This window comes from Copadichromis virginalis, linkage group LG1 (genome assembly GCF_057382275.1).
Source record: "Copadichromis virginalis isolate Kocher_CV1m ecotype Utaka linkage group LG1, C_Virginalis_male_GT1.1, whole genome shotgun sequence".
Lineage (NCBI taxonomy): Eukaryota > Metazoa > Chordata > Actinopteri > Cichliformes > Cichlidae > Copadichromis > Copadichromis virginalis.
The window spans coordinates 27,608,678-27,635,242 of NC_140618.1; the positions used below are offsets into that span (position 1 = coordinate 27,608,678).

Sequence of the window (26,565 nt, forward strand, 5' to 3'; positions counted from 1 at the left end):
ACTACATGTTTAAAGCTCACTGTGACATGAGGTTCTGGCCCAACCGTTTACTTTTCTGCCTGTTTCTCATCACTATAAATTAAGAACAAAAGAGAAGACTGACCCTTAAAAAAAAAAAAATCACATTTATTTATTGAATTGGATACTGAATTGGAGATATCAAAATCAGCCACACCTTGGCATTGTTGATTCTTTAGATCTTGAGGGGTGATTCAAGACTTTTCCACAGTGCTGTATTTGAAATTATTTAAATGATTTGTGGTGATGTAGGGATTTTTATCCCATACTGTTCCAGACTAATCAAGAACTGTTGGCGGAGATGACACAAGCTATAGCATTTAAAAAGATCTCTCAGATGATTGGGAAGACCGGATAATTATTTTAGAAAAGGGCACAAATCTACGTCTTTATTTGGAGGACATGTCACAAGGTATGGAGAGATCTTTGTTTTGTAGCAATGGCCATGTTTATGTTTAGTCTGCCTGATGATCGCTCATGAATGCATGAGCGATGACTGGAAGGACAGTGTATGGTTTCATGTGTTGTCTTCTTGTGATGATACGTCCCTTCCTCTGTATTTTGTGTGTTTGAAGTATAAATAAACTAATGGTAGTGGCCACAATGGTAACTGAAAAATAAAAGCCATTGAAAGCGGTGCATTTTATTGGAAGCATACCTGATTTGAGCTGATAAGTTTGAGCAGCAATGACATGAAAGTAAACAGAGCAAAAAAACCATTTGGTCTGCAGTTTGATATAAAGAGAGGTTAACAAGCCACACGGAAGCAGTTCTTCTGGCTTTTAACATTCAAAATGAGTCAGAGCATCTTTGGTTCATTCTCAGTAATAAACACATCACTTATTTACAGAGCATTTACAAGAAACAGCAGTGCAATCTCGATTGCAAACATAAAAAAAAAAAAAAACTCTTTCCAAAACTCACTGTGCTTGAATTTGGGAGCCGCTTCTCCACAAGGTATTAAAGTGCGTTCTTGGTCAGTAGTCAAGTATATAGTATAGTCAGAGCTATATTAAATATAATTAAATTAAATGAGTCTTAAGATAGGAGAGTATCCTTCAAAGCTTATCAGTAGGATTAAGATTTTTTTTTCAAATTCCTTTTTGCCCTTACACTAATAAAACCATTGTTAGACATGAATACATGTTTATAACAATCTGTTAAGTTTTGTTAAAATTAAACTAGATCATGTTTGACTGCGTTTTAAAGTTAAAAACAAAACACTAAAAAATGTTATTTTAAAGTGCAGTCAAACTAAAATACACATGTATTTTCTTAGGCCACAGTGTTAATTTGTCAAACCAATCAGCTTTCAATACAGCTGAGTTGCAGTTGGCATAAAACAAACCCCCCCCCCAAAAAAAGATTCAAGATCCACAGCCTTTAGTTTCCCTGTTTTGCTTGAAGACAAAAGTACAGGGGACGTGGCAGTGTTATCTGAAATACAATCCATCTAGATACATAAACGCTTGAAAGAAAACAGGTTGTTACTGTATTTTCAGATGACCCGTGCTTTTAAAAATCATATTCATATACTGACACCCCCTCCCCTCCCACACACACACGTAAATCAAACAGTAGATTATTGGTTAAAAGCACTTTTGTGAATGTTTGAAGTCACTCATGCATCAGTGCAATTTTAGCTGTTAAGGCTGCAGGTTGCATATGTTTGTAAAGCATCTGAAAATCCCATTTTTATAATTGAAATAAAAAATTTAAAAAAGACCAAGAAGAATAAGCCCACCCATTAAAATTAAGTATACAGTGCTGCTCTTATTAAACACAATGTGAACCCAAATTAAGAAACTGATTGGGAGATATTCACAAATCTCAAACAATATTTACAACTTCACACGGAAAAAAATTGGCTTGAGAAAGATAAATAAATAATTTAAAAAAGAGGAGGGGGGAGATTACATAAAAAAAAAATCACTTGTGGCAGACATATCAATACTTCCTGAGGCTGAAAACTTGAAGCAGGCTCAGTCTGCATCAATTATACTGGTGGTGTCCATATCGTCTAAGGTCCTCTCGTAGCGGACGGTAGAAGGGAAGTGGGCTCGTTTTTTCTTGTAGATGACAAAGCCGAGGGCTAAAATGAGAGCGATGAGCGCCACGATGAAGAAGCCCAGTGCCACCGGGGAGCCTGCAGACTCTGAGGAACAAACGTTAGCACATCATCAGCCCAAGTCCAAGAGGCAGCGTGTTAGACACAAACTAAGTTCAAAAAATGTTTCAACTAAAACCTCCTGTTATTACAGGTTTTTTAGTGTGAATTAATTTTACAGCAAAATAAAATGAAGAAAAAGTGAAAAAGTCGCCGTACTTTCTGCGTTTATCATGCAAATAACAGAGGAATGCTCTCATCCTTCAGTCAGCAGCAAAACAAATTCCCACAAAGTGTTAGGGTTTGTCTCGACACCTGTTGTGATACTCACTTGCTTTCGTTTTGCAAACAACACGACTGTAGCTACTCTCGCAGGGGACCAGATTCCAGTTTCCACCATTGCCTGCCACCATGACGGCACACTGGGACCCAGACTTCTTCCCGGTTCCGGCTGTAGATGACCAGTTAGAGAAATCCAGATGGGAGCCATCCTGCGAGGATACAGGCTTACCTAAGAGGACAAACAAAAATGAAAAAAAAGAATGAATTAATGTCATATTACTGTCCAGCTTTTATTTTTAAATTGCGATTCTTACCTTGAGTATCAAGATCTATGCCGAGCCACACTTGATTGGTGATGAGAGGGTGCTCAGTGATGTAGTTGGCCAGAAAATCATTTTCGTCTTTGGTTTCGATGGTTAGTAGATGAGAATCTGTCAGTAAAGAGAAGCCGCAGTTCACACAAAAAATTCAAATTTTATTTTGTATAAAAATATCAGAGAAGATAGACATGAATATTCTACCAGACAGACCCCAGGAGGACAATTTTGATTAGACTTTTGTTTTTGTTGTTGCAGTATTGATCATTAATTTAAATGTAATGCTGCCAAGGCTCACCCTGAATGGGGCATACTTTGTGTTTTAAACAGCTGTTTGTGATGTGTGTACATGTGCTTTGTTATGATTCTATATTATGTATGAACTTATGTATATTTTATTATAATGCACCGTCAAAGGCAAGTCAATATATATATATATATATATATATATATATATATATATATATATATATATATATATATATATATATATATATATATATATATATATATATGCGCGCACTGGCAAAGATCTGGGATCCAACCCCCCCCCCCCCCCCGCCTCAGGCAGGGTGCACGAAATAGGGGTATATGAAGACTCGCCTGCTCCCCTGTCTCGTAGAGCTGGGCGATAGAACGATAACGATATGTATCGCGATATAACTTTGACTCGATAGAGAAATTAAGCTATCGCGATAGACCTCGCCGCTCTTGTCCTCAAGAAAAAAAAAAAAAAAAAAAAAAAAAAGGTCAGCCAATCCAAATTAAGTAGCGCAGAGCCGAACCAATCACAGCCGCAGCATCACGTCGCGTGACTTGTTACGTACAGCACAAGTGCCAAGCCGCACGTGTGTTTGTTTGGGAAGCAGCCAGCGGGTAATGGAGCCAGCGCGTAATGGAGGAAATGAGTGTGCCGACTAGAAAAATCAACCGAGCGTGACCGAAGAGAAAACAGATGATGGTTCCAATGCCGGAGAGATTGTCGAACGGAAGAGCCATAGAAGTTCCGTAGTGTGACGGTATTTCGGCTATTTCAAGTCTGACAAAAAACAGAGTAGCGTGCACTGTAAATTGTGCCGAAAGCAAGTCTGGAAATACAATAAACTGGTGCATGCGTCACACTGCGCCACGTTATTGTTTCGGTGAAATGAATTTCTACAATACTGTTACTGTTAATTCTACTCTCTGCAGTGTTTAAATGCTTACATATATGCTTACATATGGGCGTGTACCCCACTGCTTTATAAGTGTCCACAACATGTATTTTGGTCAGAAGACATATGTTGATGTTTTCTCTGGGCTGTTAATAAACTCAACGTTTGACTGCACTTTTTCTGGGGCCTCCGTGGTTTGTGACACTGCTCTACAATGATCGATTTCGCGACATCATCTACAGTTCCCCCCCAAAATCCTCAATGTCTAAAGCTTCTTTTCCACTAATACCTTCTCAGCTCAGCTCGACTTTTTGGGTTTCTTTACACAGAAAACAACAACTCACCCATCTCCCGGCAGAGAGCCTTGGCCTGTTCCATGCTGTAGAGTCTGTAGTTGTAGAAGCTCATGTCAAAGGCGTAACAGTGATCCTCGTGCTGAACCCACTTGGACTTACCATCGACCTGAGGGCAATGATTAGTTTCTGGGCCATCTTGTAGTTTGGCTCCTGATTACAAAAACGGAGAATAGAGGATAGACAATGGTTAATGACTAACCAAAATGAACTAAATCACAGGTAGATATCCTGCTTTTACAATGTACAGTTTCACCCAAAGCCAAAAAAGATTCAAAGCTGAGTGTTTTCACTACTGTAAACCATTCAGTACTGTTGGATTATAGACAAGCTCTGTTTCATACTTAACCAAAGAAGTACCATTTTTTTCTATGAAAGTTAGTGTCTCACTTTGGCTAGAAGAGGTAATATTGGTGGTGTAACAGATGGCGCCATCGATCATAGCATTGCAGCTGGTCCTTTTCCAATCTCCAGCAGGGTTTATATAAACACAGTTGGTTTTCGGTGTGTCTTGGGAGTCAGAGATGGTGGGATGGTAGTCAAATTTTGTTCCATCAGACCATTCATAGGCTGAGCCACTGACCTGCACACAGAAACAAAGCATTGTGGATGTTAGGATGTTATTAAGAGGTAAAAACAAATGGGTGAAGTGCAAACGAGATGAGTTTGGATCTACTATGATGAAGTGAATATTTTTGCTCAGTTTCTGGCTGCCAAAAGTTCTTACAGCATAGTTTGACAGGCCAATCCAGAGTGGGAAGCCATCCATCTTGGAAATGAGCCTCAGGTGTGCGTTGTGCTCCACGTCATGGATGCTTGCCAGGTGGCCTCCAAGCTTATCACATTCGACTACAGCCTGAGACCAATTCAACTTTTGGGTAACAACCCTGTATGTTAAGTTACCATACTGCTGAAAATCCTTGGCTGACTGGTTGTATTCTTTCTTGGGTTCTTAGGGGAGAAGGATTAAACACATAAAGTGTTATTTTTAGCATCATGAATTTTTAGTCATGAGAACAGAAACAGGCAAATACTATTAAAATGTAGATGTTTACTATACCATAATCCAGCTTGCAGCTCACAATTGTCCTCTGCTTGAACACGGGGTGTAGCTCTTTCTTTGTGACGAGAATCCATGTGCCATCAGTCGTGAGACCGGCTAAGAATGGGTTTTCTAAATTAGGTCGGCCTTTCGCCCAGTTGGAATATTGCACATTTGTGCCATCATACCACCTTGTCTGGTTATCTATGGCAAAAGATAATCACTATTAGCTCTGGCACATACACAAACACAATAGGACCTACTGTCAGTGTCTGTATAGTATGTAAAACACGGGGCAAGGTAACATTAGCCTGCTGCTATCACAGGATCGGATTTTTACAATTGTTACTGATTGATAAAGAATGGTGATGTAACTGCAAAATGACCTAGAGACTCAGTAACCTTGCTGTTATATTGGAATTTAACCACAATACAACTGCTGATTCTGGTGCCCTATTGTAAAGAGTCACATTGTAAATAAATCGCTCTCACTGGGGCGGACTGACTCGGATTGATTGCAGCATGTTGCTAATCTATTTGTGTGTATAAATTAGATGGCAGTTATTAAAAACCTTCACCAATATGTCTGAGAAAGAATCCAGTTGGACCAAGTTGGGCCACGATTATTTGGACACATTGCTTCTTCCTGGGCGACCTGCATAATCAACTTGCGATCAAAAATGATCTCTCAGAGAGAGTGTGGCAAGCTCAATGTGTGGGCAACCAGCTCATTGCTGCATCTGCTTGTAATCAGTCACCAAATGCAAAAAACATTTCAATCCAATGATTGGGCCACCTCCAATTTCTTCTAGTCACAAAGATGTTCCTGTTTTTTTTCTTTGCCCTGGTGTGACTGACCCATTTGTCTTAGAGGAGAAAAAGAAGGGTCAATTCCCAAGAGCTTTGGTAACAAGACAACCAAAAATAAAACATCTACTAAACACAGGTACTCATACCCACCATTGTTATCCTTGAACAGTCCCAGCCATACAAACTGGACCAATGACTCAAAGGGCAGCAGCTGGCTCTTTATAAACTCGTTCTCTTGTGTATTTCGGATAGTCAGGATGTCTGCATCTGCATCTGAAACATATACACACACCATCATTAGTAACTTTAGCCATGCTGAAGAATGCCGTGTGACTAATATTATCAAATTCTTACGAAGATTTTTGCAGGTATTCTCAATACGTCCTTGGTTATAAGACTCCCATCTGGAGCCAACCAGCTGAAATGAGTAGCAGTTATTCTTCCAGGGGATCCAGTTTGGACCATTTTTTTTATGGGGGCACTTCACTAAAACATCCTTATGTGTGGGGATTTTGTGCTCTGTAAAAAAACCAAAGACAAAAAACAAATGGCGTAACGATGCCTTACAAGAAAAATAGATAAAAGCTTTGATACCACGAGATTAAAAAGCAAAGGATGATAAAGGATAATTATCGTTTCTAGAGAAATTAGGAAGAAACTGCTTTGCGGCCAAAGAAATCAGGAACAAATTATTTTTATATTAATGTCTAGAAGCTACACTATATCGCTCAAGTGTTCGCTCATCTGCCTTCACATGCATATGAATTTGAGTGACATCCCATCCTTAATCCATAGTGTTTAATATACTGTCAGCCCACACTTTGCAGCTATAACAGCTTCAGGTCTTGTGGGCTTTCCAGAACATTTTATGGGAATTTGTGACCATTATTTCCTGAGTGCATTTGTGAGTTCAGATACTGATGTTGTACAACAAGGCCTGGCTCACAGTCTCCACTCTAATTCATCCCAAAGGTGTCCTGTCACATTTAAGTTGGGATTCTGTGCATTTCAGTCAAGTTCTTCCACACCAAACTCGCTAATCTATGTTTTTTTGGACCTTGCACTGATGTGCAGCCATTACTATATCCTCACTTACTGCTTGGTTTGTGGCAGACAGCGCCTCCTAGACTGTCCAGACACTCAGTGGCTTTCCAGAAGCCATCGGTGTCCAGGTAAACGCATTGGCCACTAGTGACATCAGAAGACCAGCGACTGAACACAGTGTGACTTTGGTCAGTCCAGTGGTAGTGGTTCCCGTCCTGAGTGCAAAAGAGACGGGAAATCATTTTAAGGACTGTACAAGTGATGAGTTCAAACAGAAATCCCTTTTGGTCCACTTACATCTTCGCTAAAGAGTCCAATCCACATGGGTGTTTTTGCACGGCTCACGTGCACGTTGAGGACGGATTGCATGTAGGTATCAGCCACGCTTGCCAGGTCCATGTCGTTTTTTTTGCACTCCTCTAAAGCCTCAAACCAGGTGAGATTTTTGACGAGCAGCAGCACGGTGTGGTTATTGACAACGAAAGGCTTCATGGGGACCTGTGGCTCCTCTAGCTTATCTGAAATGAGAAATAATACATGTCTTTTATCATCTCATGACAGGGCTGCAAGAGACCTGATTCTCTGTGCCTTTGTGACACAGAAATGTATCTGCTTTGCACTTTGTCTTTTAATGGAGAGATTGCTGTAGAGATACGAGAGGAAATTATAGGCGAGAGCGATGGGAAACGACATGCAAGGAAGGTCCACGCTTTTTTTTTTTTTTTTTTTTTTTTGGCTCCATGGATGTCTCAGTTAATAACATTAACCCCTACACTACTATTCTAAAAAGAGCCCTACTGCAGTTTTTGCTGCTCATTTATCAGGATTTATCACATCAGGTACATCAAAGTTCACGAGTTAAGCACTCATAAAATTAAATCTCGGGATAAACATGCATGTTTTGGATGAGATTTGGATAATAAAGTGACAGGAGTAGAGATTCACCTGCATAGTGTTGGCAAACAGCCACATTTAGCATCTTTGTGCAGCTGGTGTAGTCCCAGGTACCCAGCATGTCAGACTTGCCGTTATGGAGCATGAACACGCACAAATCCAAACTCTCCAGATCCCATGGCTATCAAGAGACACAAAGCAAATAATTCATCTGAAGTTTGCATTAAAATAATTACCGTAATTGTCGGGCTATAAGCCGCTACTTTTTGCACAAGCTTTGAACCCTGCGGCTTTTAGTCAGCTGCGGCTTTTCTATGGATTGTCCAGGATTTTTGTGATATCGTAAGATGATTTGTTTTGTTTGTTCCGCTGTTGTACGGCACTACGTTGCCTGGTGGAAGGGCATGTGATCAGACACACAGTATCGGGGTTCAAGAGTGGTATGTTGGTCACATGTCCGTCCGCCAGGCAACGTAGTGCCGTACGAAGTAGTGCAAAAAACAAACTTCAAAGTAGCGCTACGCGTTCAGTGGGAGGTGTGGATGATGAGCGGCGATAAACTTGCGAAAAGCAAGTTATACCCAACTCCACCCGTGGATTCTGACAGCGTGGAAAAGTGTGAAAACATCCACGATCACCAACGGATTTCGAAGGGCTGCACTGCTGCATGATGGAGAGGAGGACACCGCCACGGCCCTTCTGAGGGTGTTCGACTCCGACACTGACAACGAGGATTTCTTTGGTTTTGAAAGTGACAACGAAGGAAAGAAGCTGAGAGTGGATGACGAAGCCATCCTGAGCCTGTTTGTATCCGACACTGGAGAAGAGGACTTTGGTGGTTTTAGTGCGCAGGGAGAAGAGAAAGATGGTGAATGACTGACTTTTCTTCTTGTTAAAGCCGTGTCACTGCACCTGAGCCTAAAAGGTAGTCCGAATCTATTTTTCTGGTGTGCTGTAGGTTATTGTTATGTACCACATTTGTTACTCATTTGCAAATATGCAAATATGTACCCATAACTTGTTTTTCAAAATATTAATAAAAGGGGTGTGTCTCCAAACAGCCATCTCTTTCCTGACAATTCCCTTTGTGCATATTCTCTTACATATAAGTCAACATTGAAACACCTGCGGCTTTTAGTCAGGTGCGGCTAATGTATGTACAAAACAGGATTTTCCCCTGATTTTAGCTTGTGCGGCTAATATTCGGGCGCGCTTTGTAGTCCGGAAAATAAGGTAGTTGGAGATTTGGGTGTATTACGATAATGCAGTCATGGTTCATAACTGTACAAATACAGGCGTCTGTCAAATATGTGGCGCGCCTAAAAGAGATATCAGCTGAAGCAATTTACTTACATGAAAAGCCACGACCTTGTGCATGCCCAGAAGCAGAGGGTTAAAATTTATGTAGTTCACTGTAGAACTGTCAATCCATGAAGCTTCACTGTTCTGGATTTTCATACCAATCCATGTTTTGTCCATGTCTTTTGTGTCCATCAGGAGGGTGTTGATGAAATCTGAAACACACATTTGTTACACATATGAATTGTATAATATTTTGCACCGAGGAGTTTCACATTTACACTCTTGGGGACTTCTGTCACGCTTTTCATAAACTACAAAACTCTGTCAAACAAATATATTTCAGCTCGTCATGAGAAGCATGTTAACGTTCTCACCTTGCTCAATCTGATCGGAGATGGTGACCAAGGTTCCCTTTACTGTCTGGCATTCCTCGTTGGCACCCTTGAAGTTAAAAGGTTTTGAATTCTTCATCAGCGTGTAGCACTGCAAAAAGACACCAGCATCATAATCACTACAGCAGAAAATGCCATTAGTGCAACTCAGGCACGGGGTTACTAATCTATAAATAAAATACGCGACTGATGGCAAAAAAGCCACATTATCAGAAATAATTTTACAACCAATGTTCTATCACTCAAGCATTAAACGAAGCATTAACATTAAAACATATAATTAAAATCCTCTCTATGAAACTGCAGTAGTAAATTTGATTTGACTTTCTTCTATCAACTATCATTGCTTCCTGATTTTTAATCACTTAGGACTTGTAAAAAATGACAAGAATGTAATATGTATGTAATAAATGTGTCAGACTTTATTTCTGAAGGGGATAGATTCCTTCCCACAGGGCAGTCCTCCAGGCTGAGGCTCCAGGGGTTTTTTCTCCACTAATGTCGTGTTCACTCTTTCACACACAAACGGTAACCTCCGTGAGCACTGATCAGAGTCTGCAAGTTTAAATAGGACAGTAAATGTGTGTATAAATGTTAGAAGTAGTGACTGTAAGGGTACCCCACAGCTCTGTGTAAGGAGAGAATAAGCAAGAAGTCACTCGTGCACTATGTAATTTGGCTGAAACGGGTTTTCACTGTTTTTAATTGGGAAAAAAAAAAGTCAATGATTTCATTGCACTAAAAGCAAAGTGATTTTTTTTTAACACAATAGTTATTTAACTTTTAGCAGGTAAATATTTGATATGACTGCTCTTTGCGCCTCAGCACAATATGAGCGTAGAGGTTCTCACAACAAATTTAAAACCTTAATCATTCTCAGCCTTACACAAACTCTCTGGTGTTTACTCACCGGGAAAGACACTTTCAGGAGTGATGTAGGTGCAGTTACCCAGGGGAAATAAATGGTTATGGAAAATAGAGTTGTACCTAAACCAAACAGAATTTCAATGAAGCTCAGTATCACATTTTACCACATCTATACAAGTTCAAAAAGGTGTGTGTGAGACTGGCTTACGTCATAGGGAATATGCGTCCAGGCTGGCTCATATCAATCCACCAGCTTTGCTTGTTGGAATCCGATATCTGTTTAAAACATGCAGGTTTAAGTGTCACACAATTGAAATTGGTGGTATCAACGTCTGAGGTGACTTATATTCCTTACTGTGTTTAGTAAGTATGTATCTAAGAAGTATGATGTTGACACATATCTTTTATTAGAAGCAAGTATCACAGTTGTTACAGGTTAATAGGACTTATGCCCCCTTTTTCTCTAAATAAATAAAAAAAGTGTTGAAACTGCTGTTTAATTGTGAGTAGCTAACCGTATATTGTGCTCCATAAATGAGTCATTTTCTTTTTTGCCGTTTTAGCGCTGGAAGATTTGTCATTCATATTGTTATCCATTTACAGCTTTTCACAACCTGAATATAGTGGGAAGAATTCCTCTTGTGATCAGACTTCTTCATTGTTAGCTGCCCATTTATTATTAGTTAGATTTTTATAAATGATGATTGTGAAAAATCTTAACAAAGCAAGAAACAAAAACAGAGGTTTCAAGGTTGTATTTCAGCAAATGTGATCCTTCTTTAGTTCTCTGCATAGACAATTTATGTGCAGTTGAAGCCTACTCAAGCTTGACTGGATGAAATAACTAGAATCAGGAAACTTCCAGCACTAATTTTTTCCCTGCCTAACAAAACTTGCTGATTCATACCGATATCTGCTTAAAATGAAGAAGAACTAAGTACCACCTTACTGTCTCTATAGCATTTAAGAGTGTAAGTAGCAACCAGGTGCTGGCAGAACATGGAAATACAGTTTAAGACTGCAAAGCTGCATCTGAACAAACCACAAGACATCTGGGGGAAATGACCTTTGGAGAGAAGAGCCAGAATTCACATCTGGTCAAAAACAACCACAGCACCATAAACACACCAACTGTCAAGCACGGTGGTGGAGGGCTGAATTACTTGGGCCCCTTTCTGTCAGTGAGTTGACCATGAACTCTTCTGTATACCAAAGTATTCTAGAGTTAAATGTGACTCCGCGTCTCTAACAGCCTTGTTCAGTTGGCCCAAAACGGGTCAAACAATTGGACAATGCTTCAAAGCAGAGCAGCAAATCCACAACAGAAAAGAATCAAAGTGTTGCAACGGCCCAGTCAAAGTCAGGACCTCATCCTCAACATCAATGTTAATGCGGGACCTCAAGGAGCAAAAGGAAATGAGAATGCTGCTCTTGTTATGCTTGTCTCAAATAAACAGTCCAATATTTCAAAATAAAATCAAAACTTCAATCAAACATTTCTGATGATGTTGTTTGCCACTTGTAATAGTGTGCCACTTACTGTATATATTGCATTTTGGATTTTAATAGCAGCATCGGTGCTAGTTGGAGCCGCCAGTGTGCCGTTCTCTGAATCGCAAAAGAGCCTCGCCTCCTGAAAACTGAGCGGTGGCTTATTAACAAACCAAAACTCTGCTCCATCCACAAAGATGGACGAGTCATGATGCCCATCTGAAAAACAACACAAACAACTCTAACGTTACAACACAAAAGAAGAAAAAGTTGAATAAAAAAAAAAAGTCAGACTAATGATAAATGGCCTGCATTTATATAGCGCTTTACTCAGTCCCTAAGGACCCCAAAGCGCTTTACACTACATTCAGTCATTCACCCACTGGTGACGGCAAGCTACGTTGTAGCCACAGCTGCCCTGGGGCGCACTGACAGAGGCGAGGCTGCCGGACACTGGCGCCACCGGGCCCTCTGACCTCCACCAGTAGGCAAATGCGGGGTTAGTATCTTGCCCAAGGATATTTGGGATGCAGCCAGGAGGCAGCCTGGGATCAAACCACCGACCTTCTGGTTTGTGGCTGACCTGCTCTGCCACCTGAGCTACAGCCAATGATAGACGCAATCACACTGAACAAATGATGATGAGGGCATTACCGGGATTGTACCACTCTGGCGTTTTCGGTGTCACTCCTGTTGAGACATCAAACAAAGAATTCAAGTAGATTTAGTCCATCAGGTTTTTAAATTATACGGAGACATCACTGCTGTACAAATGACTCTTTCACTTTGTGGACCTTCAAATTCCTGTTAATTAGCTTAATGAGTGTTTTGAGCTCTTCCCAAACCAGTACCAGCCTTTATTTGGTGCACACACAGACTATACGTCATTGGTCACAGATATAAGCTCACCTCGGGGTATTTGGCAGACCCATTCCAGCTGCGCGTCACAATGAAAGGGTCTGGGGTAGAAAGGTATGGGAGGCAAGTCGTGCAGCAGATAGTAAAACACGTGTTTCAAGCTGTTCGTCATTGTCTGAGGACACAGATGGGTTTTGCACAAACATCACCAATAATGAACAAAAATCGGCAACACAATTCTGACATCACAGATCATGTTCACTGTCTGTTTGAGAAGAAAAAAAAACATGCAGGAGCTGTTTGTGTCTGACAACATGAAACAACTTTTAATGCTGAGCTTTTGTAAGAGAAAGGATAGAGACTACAGATTCTGAAAAGCACACGACTGTGTAAGCCAAATGTTTCCATCTTTATTAAAAGTCTCAGTTTAGCGACCCACCTTGAATGCAGTGCAGTCCCGATCGTACGCATCGTCCTCGTAGAAATTTCTGTATGAAATATCTAGAGATACCTATTAAAGACACAAACATGATATGAAACACTCCACCAGATTTTACAAAAATTGGGGTACGTGTGTTTAGAGCTGGGATGCTCACGGGCCGGCCGTCACTCCACTGCCACGAGCGATCTGCGGGGTTTCTCCTGTTCAGGCCGATCCAGAAGTACCGATTATTACTGCAAGAAGAGGAGGACACTGTGTTACTCAACCAGCCTTCTTTCAAGTAGGAAGATAATAATTAGAATTAAACATTAAGACAGTTTGATGTTTCACGTAAGCTTTTATTTCTCCCCCCTCGCTGACTCAACTGCAACGTGCGAAATGTGAGACCGGAGATGGTATGTGTTTATTTCAATGCTCGAGCCGAGTGCGCTCAATGTTTATGTGAGCAAAGAGACAAGTTTGAACTCTTAGGTATGCTCCCACGAAGACGAAGCAGCATGTTTACAAGTCGTCTCCTCGTTAAAGCGACTAGATGTGCCGGTCTGATAAAGAAAAGGCTGCCGGTACACACCCCACCACCTCCCGTACACACTCTTTGTTTGAAGTGTGTATAAAGGTTAAAGCCATAACGAATATTGATTTGTTCATACAGGAAAGTTCCAAAGACTCCTGCCAACAATCACACTATCAGACATGAGTTTGACACATTGTACATGTTAGAAAAACAGAAAACTATAGAAGGACAGATTCTTCAGCATGACCAAGCCATTAACAATATAACTGTTATAAATGCTACACCACTTTAGCATTAGTGTTTCTATTAATAGAACTTGAGCTACTACGGTTCGAGCCGTTTTCGTTGTTGTGTCGTTGGGCAAGACACTTCACCCGTTGCCTACTGGTGGTGGTCAGTGGGCCAGGTGGCGCCAGTGTCCGGCAGCCTCGCCTCTGTCAGTGCGCCCCAGGGCGGCTGTGGCTACAATGTAGCTTTCCATCACCAGTGTGTGAATGGGTGGATGACTGGTTGTGTAAAGGGGTCCTTACGGACTAGAAAAGCGCTATACAAATACAGGCCATTTACCATATGGTTAACTAGCCAGTTAATTCAAATTTATATAGCGCTAATATAGGCTCACACATTTTATAATGTAGGTAGGGTAAAGACCCTACAGTGTTTGGGCAAAACCCCAGCAATGTGAATGCTGAAGTCTCTGCCTTCCATTCTACCGTTAACTCAAGGAGCCGCAAGGGAGCCAGCAGTCTGAGAACTAAGTGCTCTATTGGGATAATCCAGTATTATGAGCTCTTTAGGAAAAGATGGGGCCTGATTATACAGATTTGCCTTTTTCCTGCAACTGGTCATACATTTTCTATGAATACAGAACAGAACTGCTTTTGAGAAGAGCCACGCTGACAGCTGTCTCTTTAATAATGACTTTACACTTGGAAATTTTCACTAACTAAGATGAGATTTACAGACAATCCGCTATTACTGGTGAGCCAGCTCTCACCGGGCTTTATCCTGCTGGTTTCAGCAGCCAGTTTTATTTATAGAGCACCAATTCACAAAAACAGTCAGCTGAAATCCTACAAAAGATCCTACAATAACACAGAGAAAATGGCAAGAATTACCGGTAGATGACAGTCTATGAGCAAGCACTTGGTGACAATGGGAAGAAACAACTCCCTTTTAACAGGAAGAAACCTCTAGTAGAACATGATTCAGGGAGATTCATGTGAGAGCTGTCAATCAGCAATCTTAACAGACACAACCCCAGAGATATCCAGAGCGAGGAATGATGCTCATTTTTCACAATTTTGAAACCTCATTTGCTCTTTTTTTTTTAATAATTCAATTTGGGCAATTTTTTTTCTTTAATGTGACAAAAACAAATACATTTCTTTCTGCTGGTATACAAACAATAGTTTAGATAGTATTGTGTTCCTGTGCTTGACTTGTGACTTCCATAAATGATGTGACACTTCTTGTGACAGTGATGCATGACAGTAGTCCTTTGTTACTTATAACAGGAAACACAACTTGTGTTGATTGTGTGCCTACCTGATAGTCTCTCTCATAATGAAGTGTAGGGCTCTCATTTCATCCAAGTTTGTGAAACTGGGAAGATTGGCTCCTAGAGCCTGACAGAACCTCATGGCCTCCTCCCAGGAGCGCTTCCTGCTCAACCTTTCTTCATGAAACACCTGCCAAGGTGAAAGAAGAATTTAAGACAGCTTAGATGGTGTAGATTGTGAAAAAACTCAGTTTAGCTATAACCAAACTACATATTACTTCCTTTCAGGAGAAATGATCTTGAAGCCTTGTAAAAAGACTTCAAAATGTAAAATCAGTGCAGTGCTTTTGCCACTCCTACTTACAACCATTTTCACTTTTGCTAAAAACCAAAACCAAAACAAAAGAGCCATCTCTTATTGGTGCTGTTTAAAGAGACACACACATACACACACCTTGTAGCAGTATTTGATGTTTGGCCTGGACACCCAGCCATTAGGACACGATGCATTAAGGTTTGGTTCTGGTTCTGGGGCAGGAGGTGTAATGAGGTCTTTTCTACAGATGGTGCCGGCCCTGAAGAGAGTGCAGTTCTTCACCTCCCACTTACCCAAAGGCTTTGCAGTGGAAATTGCAACACACCCTCCTTGCCGATCTATAAAGAAAATGAAGCAAAATGAAATTCAATCTTTAAAAGTGACATTTATTACGTAGATTGTGTCTGTTACGATAACCAGTTCATTGATGTTATGACATATTGTGGTGGAGCAGTCGATTAAGTTACTTGGGTCTTCATTTGTTAAACATCTATTATAACATATATGATTATATATAACATATATTCTCACACAAACATATAAGATACTGATAGAAGTAAAAGAAAGTTCAGCTCTGCATCTTTTGGTGTAACCAATACCACCCAATAGGGATTTATATCATTTATCTTTACAGTCACCAAAATCAAGCCAGAAGCCACAAGACCCCTGGAACAATCTGCTGTGTACAGACAAGTCCAAAGTAAAGATATCTGTCTATGATCCAAAGCACCATGTTTGGTGAAAACCAAACATAGCACATCAACAGAATGCCAACTGTGGCAAGCACGGTGGTGGAGGGGTCATGACTTGGGCTTGTTTTGCAGTCACAGGACCTGAGTAGCTAGCAATCATTGAGTCAATCGTGAACGCCTCTGCATATCAAAGTATCTAGAGTCAAATATGAGGACATCTGTCCAACAGCTAAAGCTTGTCCCAAAATAATATAATGCAGCAGGACAACAATCCAAAGCACAGAGGCAAATCTGCAACGAAATGACTGAAAAAGAAATGACTCAAGATGTTGCAATGCCCTGGTAAAATCCACACCTCAACCTGATTGAAATGCTGGGTGGGACCTTCAGACTGCTGTGTATAAACAAATGCCTGAAGCGACGCTGTCAAGAAGAATGGGCCAAAATTCCTCCTCACCAACATGGCAGACTGGTAAAGTCAAATAATAATTACTTCAAAGTGACTGCTGCTAAAAGTGGTTTGATTTTTATACCACTTCTGCATCTTGGCTTTGTTTTTGCTAAATAAATAATGGAAAAATGTAAACATCTTGGCTTGTATTTACCTCTTTTTTACCTCTTTTTAAGGAATGCTAAGAACTAGATCATTTTTTATTATGTTGACTGCATGTTAGCGAGTATTCTGAGGTGCACAGACATTTCTCTGAATAGCGTATACGGAACATATAAAAAGGGGGATGGCCATATTTACACTAGGTATGGATTTTGATTATAAAGGCCAGATTCATCAAACTTTAGGCTCACACGTCATAGCCTTCTCATTTCATGGCAGGCTCTTTGTTAATGACCAAGCTATAGGGGTATAATATATGAGTGTGTCTGGTAAATTTCACATTTCTAAAAACCTAAATGGTCGAGAAAAAAAATAAAAAAATCAGTAAATCTGAGCCTCCACAGTATAAAGAAACTACTATTAGAGGTTCACAATTAAATACAATGTGTTGTAACACTATAGTCTGCTATAACATTTTATATACAGATACTTTAGCCATTAGCCCCAAGTCTTTGTACCTGGTTCAAACACGCCCCAGTTGGTGTATGTTGCCACATCCGTCGACCCCTCTGCCCTCACCCACTTGTACTCTCTGGTGCTGTTGATGTCCTGCAACCCTATCCAAAAATACTGAGTTTCCTTGCCTGCCGTCTCTTGCAGCAGACTATTAATAAAGGCCTGCTCAAACCTGGAAAGAACAGTCAAATGTGAGTGAGTTTCTTTAACTGCAAAACCACAGAAATGTAATATAGGTCATCTTTTGGACTGATAACAAAAACCCTTTTGATTACCTGTTTCTTATGGTGACGTAGCAACGGTCCTTGAAGGACACTTGCGTCATGTTCACTTTATAACAGGAGTTTCCATGTCTCTTCCAACCCTGGTCAGTTAAAAACAGTCATATTTTGCAAGCTAGAACTACGTCTCTTTCACGATTCAAGTTATGACATGCATGCTGTTTTTTGCAACAGGATTTCTTGTCAACAGTCGCATGAGTGTTTTTTCCCCCCCACCATCAAGGATTACAGTTTTGTTTTCAGTTTACAAATCTATTTGCTTCTATCCGCAACAGCTGCCAATAGAGCTCGACATCTGCTTCTCAACTCCTTTATGACTCCATAGTGCCATAAAAATCATCTGACCCTTACAGTAAGCTCTCGTTATAACACCACCAAACATATGCATGGGTTCTACATCCTTCTAACATATGAAATTTAATTGCTGGTGTGGAGGCGTAGAAGTATCTCACCACACATTTAGTAGGAAATGTAAAATACTGCTGTTTGCGAGAATACTCACATCTTTCGAGCTACATCCGACCTGTGCTGCTGATTCATTGACCTCTCCTTTCCTCTGGCACATGAAGGCCAGCATCTGTGTGCAATCCTCAATCCGCCAACTATGAAACTGTGGAAAAACAGACAGCGTGCGTTTCTGTAAGACCTCAAACAGGACAAATGTAATGCTCTTGGCAGTACATACACAAATGTGCACACAAGGCTTGAGTACAGTGGATGTGTGTTACACCAACACACACAGACCTCTCCAGTGTACGAGACACAGCTGGTATCCGAAGTGGGCTGGACCGGTTGTGATGGAGCCCAGTAAGTGAAGGTGATGGGTGCTCCGTCCGTCCAGTTGAAAACGGTGGGGTTTGTGCCAACACCAACCAGACCGATCCACACATCTAAAGTCTTGCCATCTGATGAGCAGTAACACACACAAACATTTTCAATTTCAGGCTTTCTTTAAATTTGACTCGAACAGTGAAAGCATAGGCCTGGAAATCATTCTCATCAAAAATAAGGCAGTAGGGTGTAAATCACGATACTTCAGTACTAACTGTATGGCTCTATTATAAAATAAAAAAATGCATGTTGTACATAAATAGAGAAAATGAGAACATGTTAGGAAGACTCATTAATATATGAATTATAAAATTATTTATAACACAAGAGAAACTTGGACAGTTTTACCTCCGTGGAAATTAGTGCTGATCATCTCTTTGCTGTCAATAGTGTGGAAACTGGCTAACACTCCATTCTCAGCTTTACACTGTTCCTGGGCAGCGTTGAAGTTCTTTGGCTGCTCCATCAACTTGTAACAAAGTCCGTTCCACGGCACCCAGTCATCCTTACACAACGTTTCTTTATAGACAAAAGAATCTGTAGAGAGAAGTCAAGTCACACAGAGGCCTTGAGGGGATTTGGGCGTTTTAGATCAAGGCTATTTAACTCAGAGGGCTTCATATTTTGTACAACATCCACAGTGCTGTATTATCCTTAAACCATTACTTTGAAAGAAAAAAAGGAAAATATTTTGTGAGAAAAAAGTGACAGAAGAGGCTCAACCTTATTATATTATTGTATTATGTTAAGGAAGAATGTATATTCCCCAATCTGTTGGTGAATGGATGCTTGAGGTTGCTGCCAGCTGCTTAGTGAAATGCACTAAAAATGTTATGATTGCTTTGGTTGCTAGCAGATTACTGTGTTCACCCATTATTTGCATAAAAGACACCAACGTGTCTGCAAACACTCGCTGACTACTGGCTGGGCAGATGGTCATAAAGCTTCTGGGCTGAAAATGTTTACGAAGAGGGTGCTGCACCAACAACAGATCGTGATTGCCTTAGTTGCCAACAGTTGGAAGATGCCAAGTTGTCTTCAGATGCTTGCCATTAACGCTACAACACTTCCCCACTGCAACCAGCACATTTCAAAAGGTTCAGCTTTGACTTTGAAGACAAATGTTGTCCATTTCCAGTTTGCATTATACTTTTCGATGTCTGAGAAGTATTTAAAAGACTGTTTGCAGTCTGATAAGACTTCCAGACAAACGATCAGCAACCGTGGCAATCTGCTAGCAGTCAAAGCAATCACGAAAAGATCTTTGGTGCAGCGCTGTATACCTGCTGCAACCCCTGGTCAGTTGGGAAATATACATCTTTCTTTTGTATGTGGTAGTTGCCAGATAGTTGCCCTCTGTTATTGAGACCTTAGCAAGCTGACAAACTAAACTAAGAATACCTGTTAGCATTGTTATTGTAAACCTATTAGCAGGCTAACATTAGAATTCATCTCAAAAGCATTACTGCGTATCAGCACAGCTTAGCAGGGCCATTAGGATTAGCACATTATTTTTACATTCATTTGACAGAACAGTGAAGATTTAGACAGGAAAGCGATGAAAGAAAGCGGGGGAAGAAACGCAACAAAGAGCCCCAAACCAAACCCAGACTGCCGCAACAAGCCCTGCGGTATATGTGGTGAAACAAATCGGCGCTCAAATCTTTTTCTTTCTTTTTTTTTTGTAAGTATGACTCAATAGAAGTGTAACTGCTGAGCGTCAGCAGCCAGCTCACCTGTTGTTGTTGTCTCACTGGCATTGACTCTCTTCTTGCAGACGTATGGCAGCCGCCTGTTACACGCCATCGTTTCATAGTTGGTCTTGGAGTTCAGGACTCCACAGTCTGACAGAATGATGATGGAGGTGGAGGGCATTCCTGTTACATATATAACCACACAAATATCAATAAAAATAAACAGTCACTGCGAGAAGGACAAGAGATGTGGGTATCATTCAAAGTTTAGCATATCAACTGTGCTTTACATAGAAGTTCAGAGTTCTCTGATCCAGCACAATCTTGCTGATGAGAGCAATCACAAAGAGTTTATATCAATGGAAAACTAAATGACTGCAATATACTTCATGCTACATTCATGCTTGCTCTCGTTAAGAAGAAATACACATTACAAAAGCTAGCAGGCATTACTCAGTACTGTAAATGGGTCATTCAACAACATTAGCAGTCCCAGTGTCACAGTGTGTGGCACAGTGGGTTTCTTCACAACACTAGTTTCATTGTTTCTCTGACCGACACCAACGCTCCCTTTCATAGACGAGCAGAAACACAGCGTTGATGCAAGATTTGGTGTGGTGAGAGGACCAGGTGTTTCTGGCAAGTGAAACTGTGTTATTCTGGTTTTGTGGAAACAAAGCCTACAAACGAGGCTGCAAAATGAGAACATGTGCAGCACAGTTCTCAGAGAGAATGAGTAGTAAGTAACAGGTGAAAAATACATTCATATTCACTGTTACCTTGTTCCCAGCGTAACATGGAGAGAGGAGAGCCATCTGACCACTGCCATCCTTGAGAAGTATCTAATTGGTGAAGGCCGATCCACATCCTCTCCGGCATTCTGCCAAGGCCGTCCAACACTGCACAATGCAACACCACAGCACACAGGACAAGTAAATGTAATGAAGGAAATTGTAAGTCTAATGCAGTTTCAATCATCAAGTTGGAACTTTGAGCCTCCACAGCTGTTTCATTTACTCTTTAGATGCAATCTCAATTCCAAAAAGATGGCCTGAAGATCACATGCATCCAGTTGCAGGCTGATGATAATAAAGTAAGATTTTGTGAGATTTGCAAACCATTAAATTCAGTTTCTTTAATGTACATTTTACACAGTGCTCCAACTCTTTTGGAAATGGGGTTGTATAGGCGAACATTTTACAGTTCACCCTTTTGTAATCATCCACTGAAAATCCCAAAGAATGACGATTAAGAAGCAAAGGACATAAATAAAACAAATTGAGGAAATGAAAAATATGTGGCTTCTATGACATCATACTTGGAAAATTCAGAAATAAAAAAGTAAGAACAAAAATCCCAGGACTTATTTAGACTGAAAGTTTGCAGTCGTTCACAGATTCTTTTCCTTTCTGTACGTCTCTACTTGTCACACAAGGAACACTAAATAGGAGAAGCAGACTAATAAACTAATAAAAGACAAAGCGATAGAAGGAAGGAGAAAGAAACTTTAAATAAAGTCATTTAGAAATCACCACAGTACAGAAAATATTCACATTACGACAGGATTGTTTTAGAAGGATTAGTTCTGACTGACTAAAGGTAGGAAAAGTGTGTTTCTGTGTGTGTGTTTTTTATTTCCAGGTTGTGTGACTAATAGTTCAAGACCTTGAGAAGCACAGGCCTGCTCATACAGTGACGATCTGAATCATTTTTCTCATTACTTATTTATACTTCTTTTAAAATCAAAATCTCGAGCATTGCTCATGTCACCATTATTGCAATTTTTTGTTGTAAATGAGACATTTCTGTCACAAAGACAATCTGAATGTACTTATTTTTTTAAACCTTTGTGTTTTTTTAATTGTATTATGGAAGTAGCCGCAGTAATAGAAGTACTAGTAGTAAGTCAGTCTTACAGATTGTAGAATTGAGCTCATCGGGCCCAGAGAAACTAAGCAGATCTGCTCCCTGACTGCGACACGAATCCAGAGCTTCGTGCCAGGTCACCGCACCGTTGGTGACAAACTCATAGCATGAATCGCCGTCTGGACCAGTAAAAAGAGTCTGGCAGCCCTCCTCTGCAAAGTCAAAGACACAACAACAGTATCAGTATCAACAGTTTGTGTTTCATGTAGCTTCGGATATTCAATATTAACAAATAAAAGTGGATTTAAGCTTGGACACATTTATGTGCAACGAGAATGTTTAAGTCATTAATATCATGAACGTGAACTGTTATATTAATATAACAATATACAAAAAGATTATTAGGGTAACTTTTTTTAAATAGGGTAAATATTTTGATGTTGATATAAGAATATATTCTTTATATATAACATGAGTCTAAAGTTATACCGCTACATGTGCTGCAGACAGTGCTAACTATTAATGGAGCTGACCCCGCCCTGTTGGTTAAACTGTGCAACGACATCATTTGGAAATGACCACACAAATTTTTTTTCTGCTTTAAATGCTCTCAAAAATAAATATGTTAGTGGCTTGGTGAATAAAGAAACAGTTAAAAAACATTAAACCATTAAAACTACAAGTAAATAAAAATACAACGTGCCAGGTTTCAGACAGCGTCCCATCGTCTTGTCTTGGTCATAGTCTGAGGAGGTGGCACACCAGGACATTCCAGGGAATTCTGCATCGGGGAGGCATCCATGATACCAGCTGTTATTGTACTTGAAGGGGAACTCACAGGGGCTGCCGGCAGAGTTCCCATCCATGGTATGGATGACTGCACCGAGAGAAGAAGTGAACAAAGTCAAAGATCTATTTCAAGCCCGTGGTAGTCGTTTCATTTCGACGACTCGTAAATCATCTCGCAGCAGCGACGGATGAGATGAAATTTGACGCCCTCCTGCAAACACCAAAGCACCTTCTTCGTACCGTAATACACACAATCAAACGTGAGCTTCCAATATAGACAGCTCATCCTACTCCTTAGATCAATTCCTGTATACTGATAAATAAATGAATGTGAAGAAGGGGAGGTTAGGCTTGTTTATAAGCCAACGTCTCCCTTCCTTCCTGCACCCCCAACAAGTCTGTGGAGAAACTGAAATCAAAGACGATGCAAAAATTGTGCTTTGTTTATTGCTTCAGTGACAGAAAGTGACAGAAAAGAAACAAAGTCCCAAGAAAGGAGTTTTGATTCAGTTAAATGCGAAAAGTAGCATGTAAGTGCATCTTCAGCTCAGTCTGCATCATCATTGTGATTGAATTTAATATTCATGCTCTCTGCACTCAAACTAATTTTCCTGTATTGCCACAAAAAGGATCTGAACACATAATAATGGGCCATTTGAAGAAGAACTTCTCTCTAAATGTTACTGCAGACATGAAAAATGACAATAAACAAGATGCTCTTCTGTTTCAAATACGTGGATCAGACGTGGCAGTCGATCAGGTCTGGTTGGTATTGCATCATGTACTTCTAGAGCACCTCCTAAGCTTCAGTGTCCTTAATCAAGAGCTTAAACTGTTTTAATAACACACAGTTATTTAAAATGTTATGGCCAAACATTCGGTCACTACCTGAATATTTCTTTAACCTTGCAGTGTTCGGTGGAATGTGTATCAAAACAGGAATGAACGCAGAAAAGAAAGTAAAAGTCTGCGTTACGGAGCCTTTGCACCTTGCAGACATGCTGCAGACGATTGCACGACCACAACGACAAACAAAAGAAACGGAACAGGCAGACTCTACGTTTTCAGAGCAAGTTTAACACCTGGAATTTGACACCCTGTGTTGTTGCCCAGCGCAAAGAAGCAATAACTGAGAGGCCTGACAACAATTAAGCTGACAGGGTGTGTTTAAAAGGGAGCAGAATTTGTATGGTCAGGTGACACAAGAGCCAGAGGTGTAATGTGTTACAAGCCTGGACTGTCTTCACATTTAGTTCAAGAAGTGAACACAACAGAAGCACAAGCTGACTTTAACTAATTTCTTGACAAATTAGTTCCTGAAGCACTATTCAGAAAAAAGAAAGAAAGAAAAGAAAACAGCCAGTCCATGTAAGCAATTCTGTCTCTTAGATAAGAGAAAGGAATCCACACTTACCGCGGTATGGCCTCTGGCAGATGTTGTCTTGGGATTCTCCTCTTACCCAAGTGTCATTAGTTTCCCGACTGAGCGCTACTTTGCCGTTGTTGACCGCCAGGCCCATCTGATAAACAGTGTAAACAACTCCATCCAAACAGCTCCACCATAGCAGGATGTTGGAGCCACAGTCGAACATAGTCAACATCTTGGAATTGACGTCCAGCGCCATGCAGAGCGATGTTCCCACATGGAAGAGCCGTTGACCTGAACCCCACTTCCACTGTTGGGACTTGCTGTTTGAGTTGCAGGTGGCGAGGCTCAGGTTTGCTGAACCCCATGCACTCAGGCATTTCCCTGTGCTCTGGTGCTGAATGGTGAAAGCATCCTCATCTGTGATGACAGGACAGAAAACACAAGTTTAAAGGGGACTTATTACGCTTAGCTTTGCACTTTTAATCCCCAGACGGTGCTAGAGTAGCTTGGCATGAGCCACAGTTCAAAAATAATCATCATTTATCTTCCTCTGAGTTCATTCCACTTCTCAAGCAATCCATTTCAACGCCCCCTCAACTCCCTTTAAGGCAGCCTTGCTCTGATTGGCTGCCCCTCATCGCTACTGTGTTCCCACACTGTCACCAGTTCTCAGACATAATTAAAGTGAAGATGTTTGCAGCTCTTTATCCTCATTTTTGAACTTAATTCTAGAGTAGCTTTGCATGACTCAGCACAAAATAAAACCTGAAGCCTCTCTAAGCCAACTTTATTCTGATTGGCTGACACTTGTAAAAAAAAAAAGGTCCGGAAAGCACCTTTAACGAGTTGGATTCCATTCCTTGCATGGAAGTTAACTTACATGTTCACTGTGTCTCACTAAATTTTAACAGCTGTGACAAAAACTTTATTATTTATTCATTTATTTAATCGGGACGTCCCTCGAGATTAACATCTCTTTTTCAAAGGAGACCAAGCCTTTGAACCAGTCTGAAGCGTGACACTTTAGCTCACAGGTTTTAATTGCACACAGGCAGACCTCACCGTTTCAAACTTTGACCTTGTTTCCATGATTAATGTGGGCACGCACCACTTAGAGATCTGAGACTGACACATAAAAAAATGCTATTTAAAAAAATATATATATGCAGTGTAAATGCATACCAATACAGCTCTATTAGAGTGAAACTACTCGTTTAAATGAATACATAATAAATATATATACACAAATATCCCCGCACCGAGAATTATTCATTTGACTTCATAAAAGAGTTTCATATTTATGCTGAGAGAGGGGAACTATAAAAGAGGACAGTAGGCGGGGACAAGGTGATCTGGGTAAATGTTTACAGGCTGAAGCTAAAGAACAACTGAGCAGGAATACTATCAGAGTACAGTTTCGACTTGGTGTCACGGCAGTAATATGCCGATATTTTGGCTCTACGGAGCTGCTCGGGAGGGAGGGAAGGATGAGTTAGCGATTTCTTTGACCTGTCAGACATAACACTGGGGGGCAAGAAAACAACAAAAAACAAAACAAGCAAACAAAGTAAAAATAATAATAATAAACAAGCATTCATCTAGATAAGCAAACGCCGAGTTTGTATCTCAATCCAAAATCTTGTCAGTTAAAAGTGTTTCGCATCCTAAAAATTAGGTTCGCGCTTTTATGGGAGAAGTTTTTGCTCATTTGCGCCAAGTGAGGAATGAAGACGCGACTTTAATGAGAGTGTGGCAAGTGAACAGAAATGAAAGCAAAGTGTCGGATCTACTCACCTAAACCTGCAGCTGGTGAACCAGTTCCCCAGTGAACAGCTGCCTCCAACAATATCAACAAACAAAGACAAAGAGGCGCTCTGGATAGACTCGGCATGGTCACGACCGAGTCTTTCTGTTATAATCATAAAGCCTCCTCTGAGCGTGGCGCACTTAGTTTAGGCCGGTTGATAACTGAGCTCCAAAGCGAAAGTGATCGCCGACGCCACCCAGTTCTCCCAGTTGAAAGTCTTGTCATCCACTGAGTCCAAGTCAATTTAGCAACAAACTTCCGCTTAACGAATAAAACAACAGCAACGAGAAACCTTTCAGAGGGAGCGTTATGAAATAAACAGCTGCTACGCACGATGGATCAGACTAGCAGACACTACAGGCGCATGCAGAAGGACTCTAATAGAAGTCAAAATTATATATTAAATCTATATGTAAAACCACATCCACATAAAATAAAATATTACAGCTCAGGCCCATGTTTA

The 26,565-nt window shown here is 40.6% G+C and overlaps 1 protein-coding gene across 1 annotated transcript; it reads right to left on the reverse strand.

Annotated features, from left to right (window-relative positions):
- Nucleotides 1-641: 641 nt before the first annotated feature.
- On the reverse strand, nt 642-26,463 carry ly75 (lymphocyte antigen 75). Its single transcript, XM_085457207.1, has 35 exons — nt 26,090-26,463; nt 24,341-24,712; nt 22,841-23,014; nt 22,188-22,349; nt 21,051-21,170; nt 20,314-20,454; nt 18,926-19,114; nt 18,491-18,651; nt 18,249-18,356; nt 17,741-17,829; nt 17,468-17,637; nt 15,843-16,042; nt 15,436-15,578; nt 13,528-13,606; nt 13,371-13,442; nt 12,983-13,106; nt 12,728-12,763; nt 12,123-12,292; nt 10,791-10,858; nt 10,626-10,702; nt 10,137-10,270; nt 9,698-9,806; nt 9,375-9,535; nt 8,073-8,202; nt 7,425-7,645; nt 7,180-7,342; nt 6,438-6,602; nt 6,234-6,356; nt 5,292-5,477; nt 4,959-5,182; nt 4,622-4,814; nt 4,223-4,384; nt 2,722-2,838; nt 2,457-2,636; nt 642-2,173 (listed from the first exon to the last, which is right to left on the reverse strand). Exons 1-35 carry the CDS (start codon nt 26,184-26,186, stop codon nt 2,001-2,003), a joined length of 5,193 nt encoding a protein of 1,730 aa, XP_085313333.1. The 5' UTR covers nt 26,187-26,463; the 3' UTR covers nt 642-2,000.
- Nucleotides 26,464-26,565: the final 102 nt, after the last annotated feature.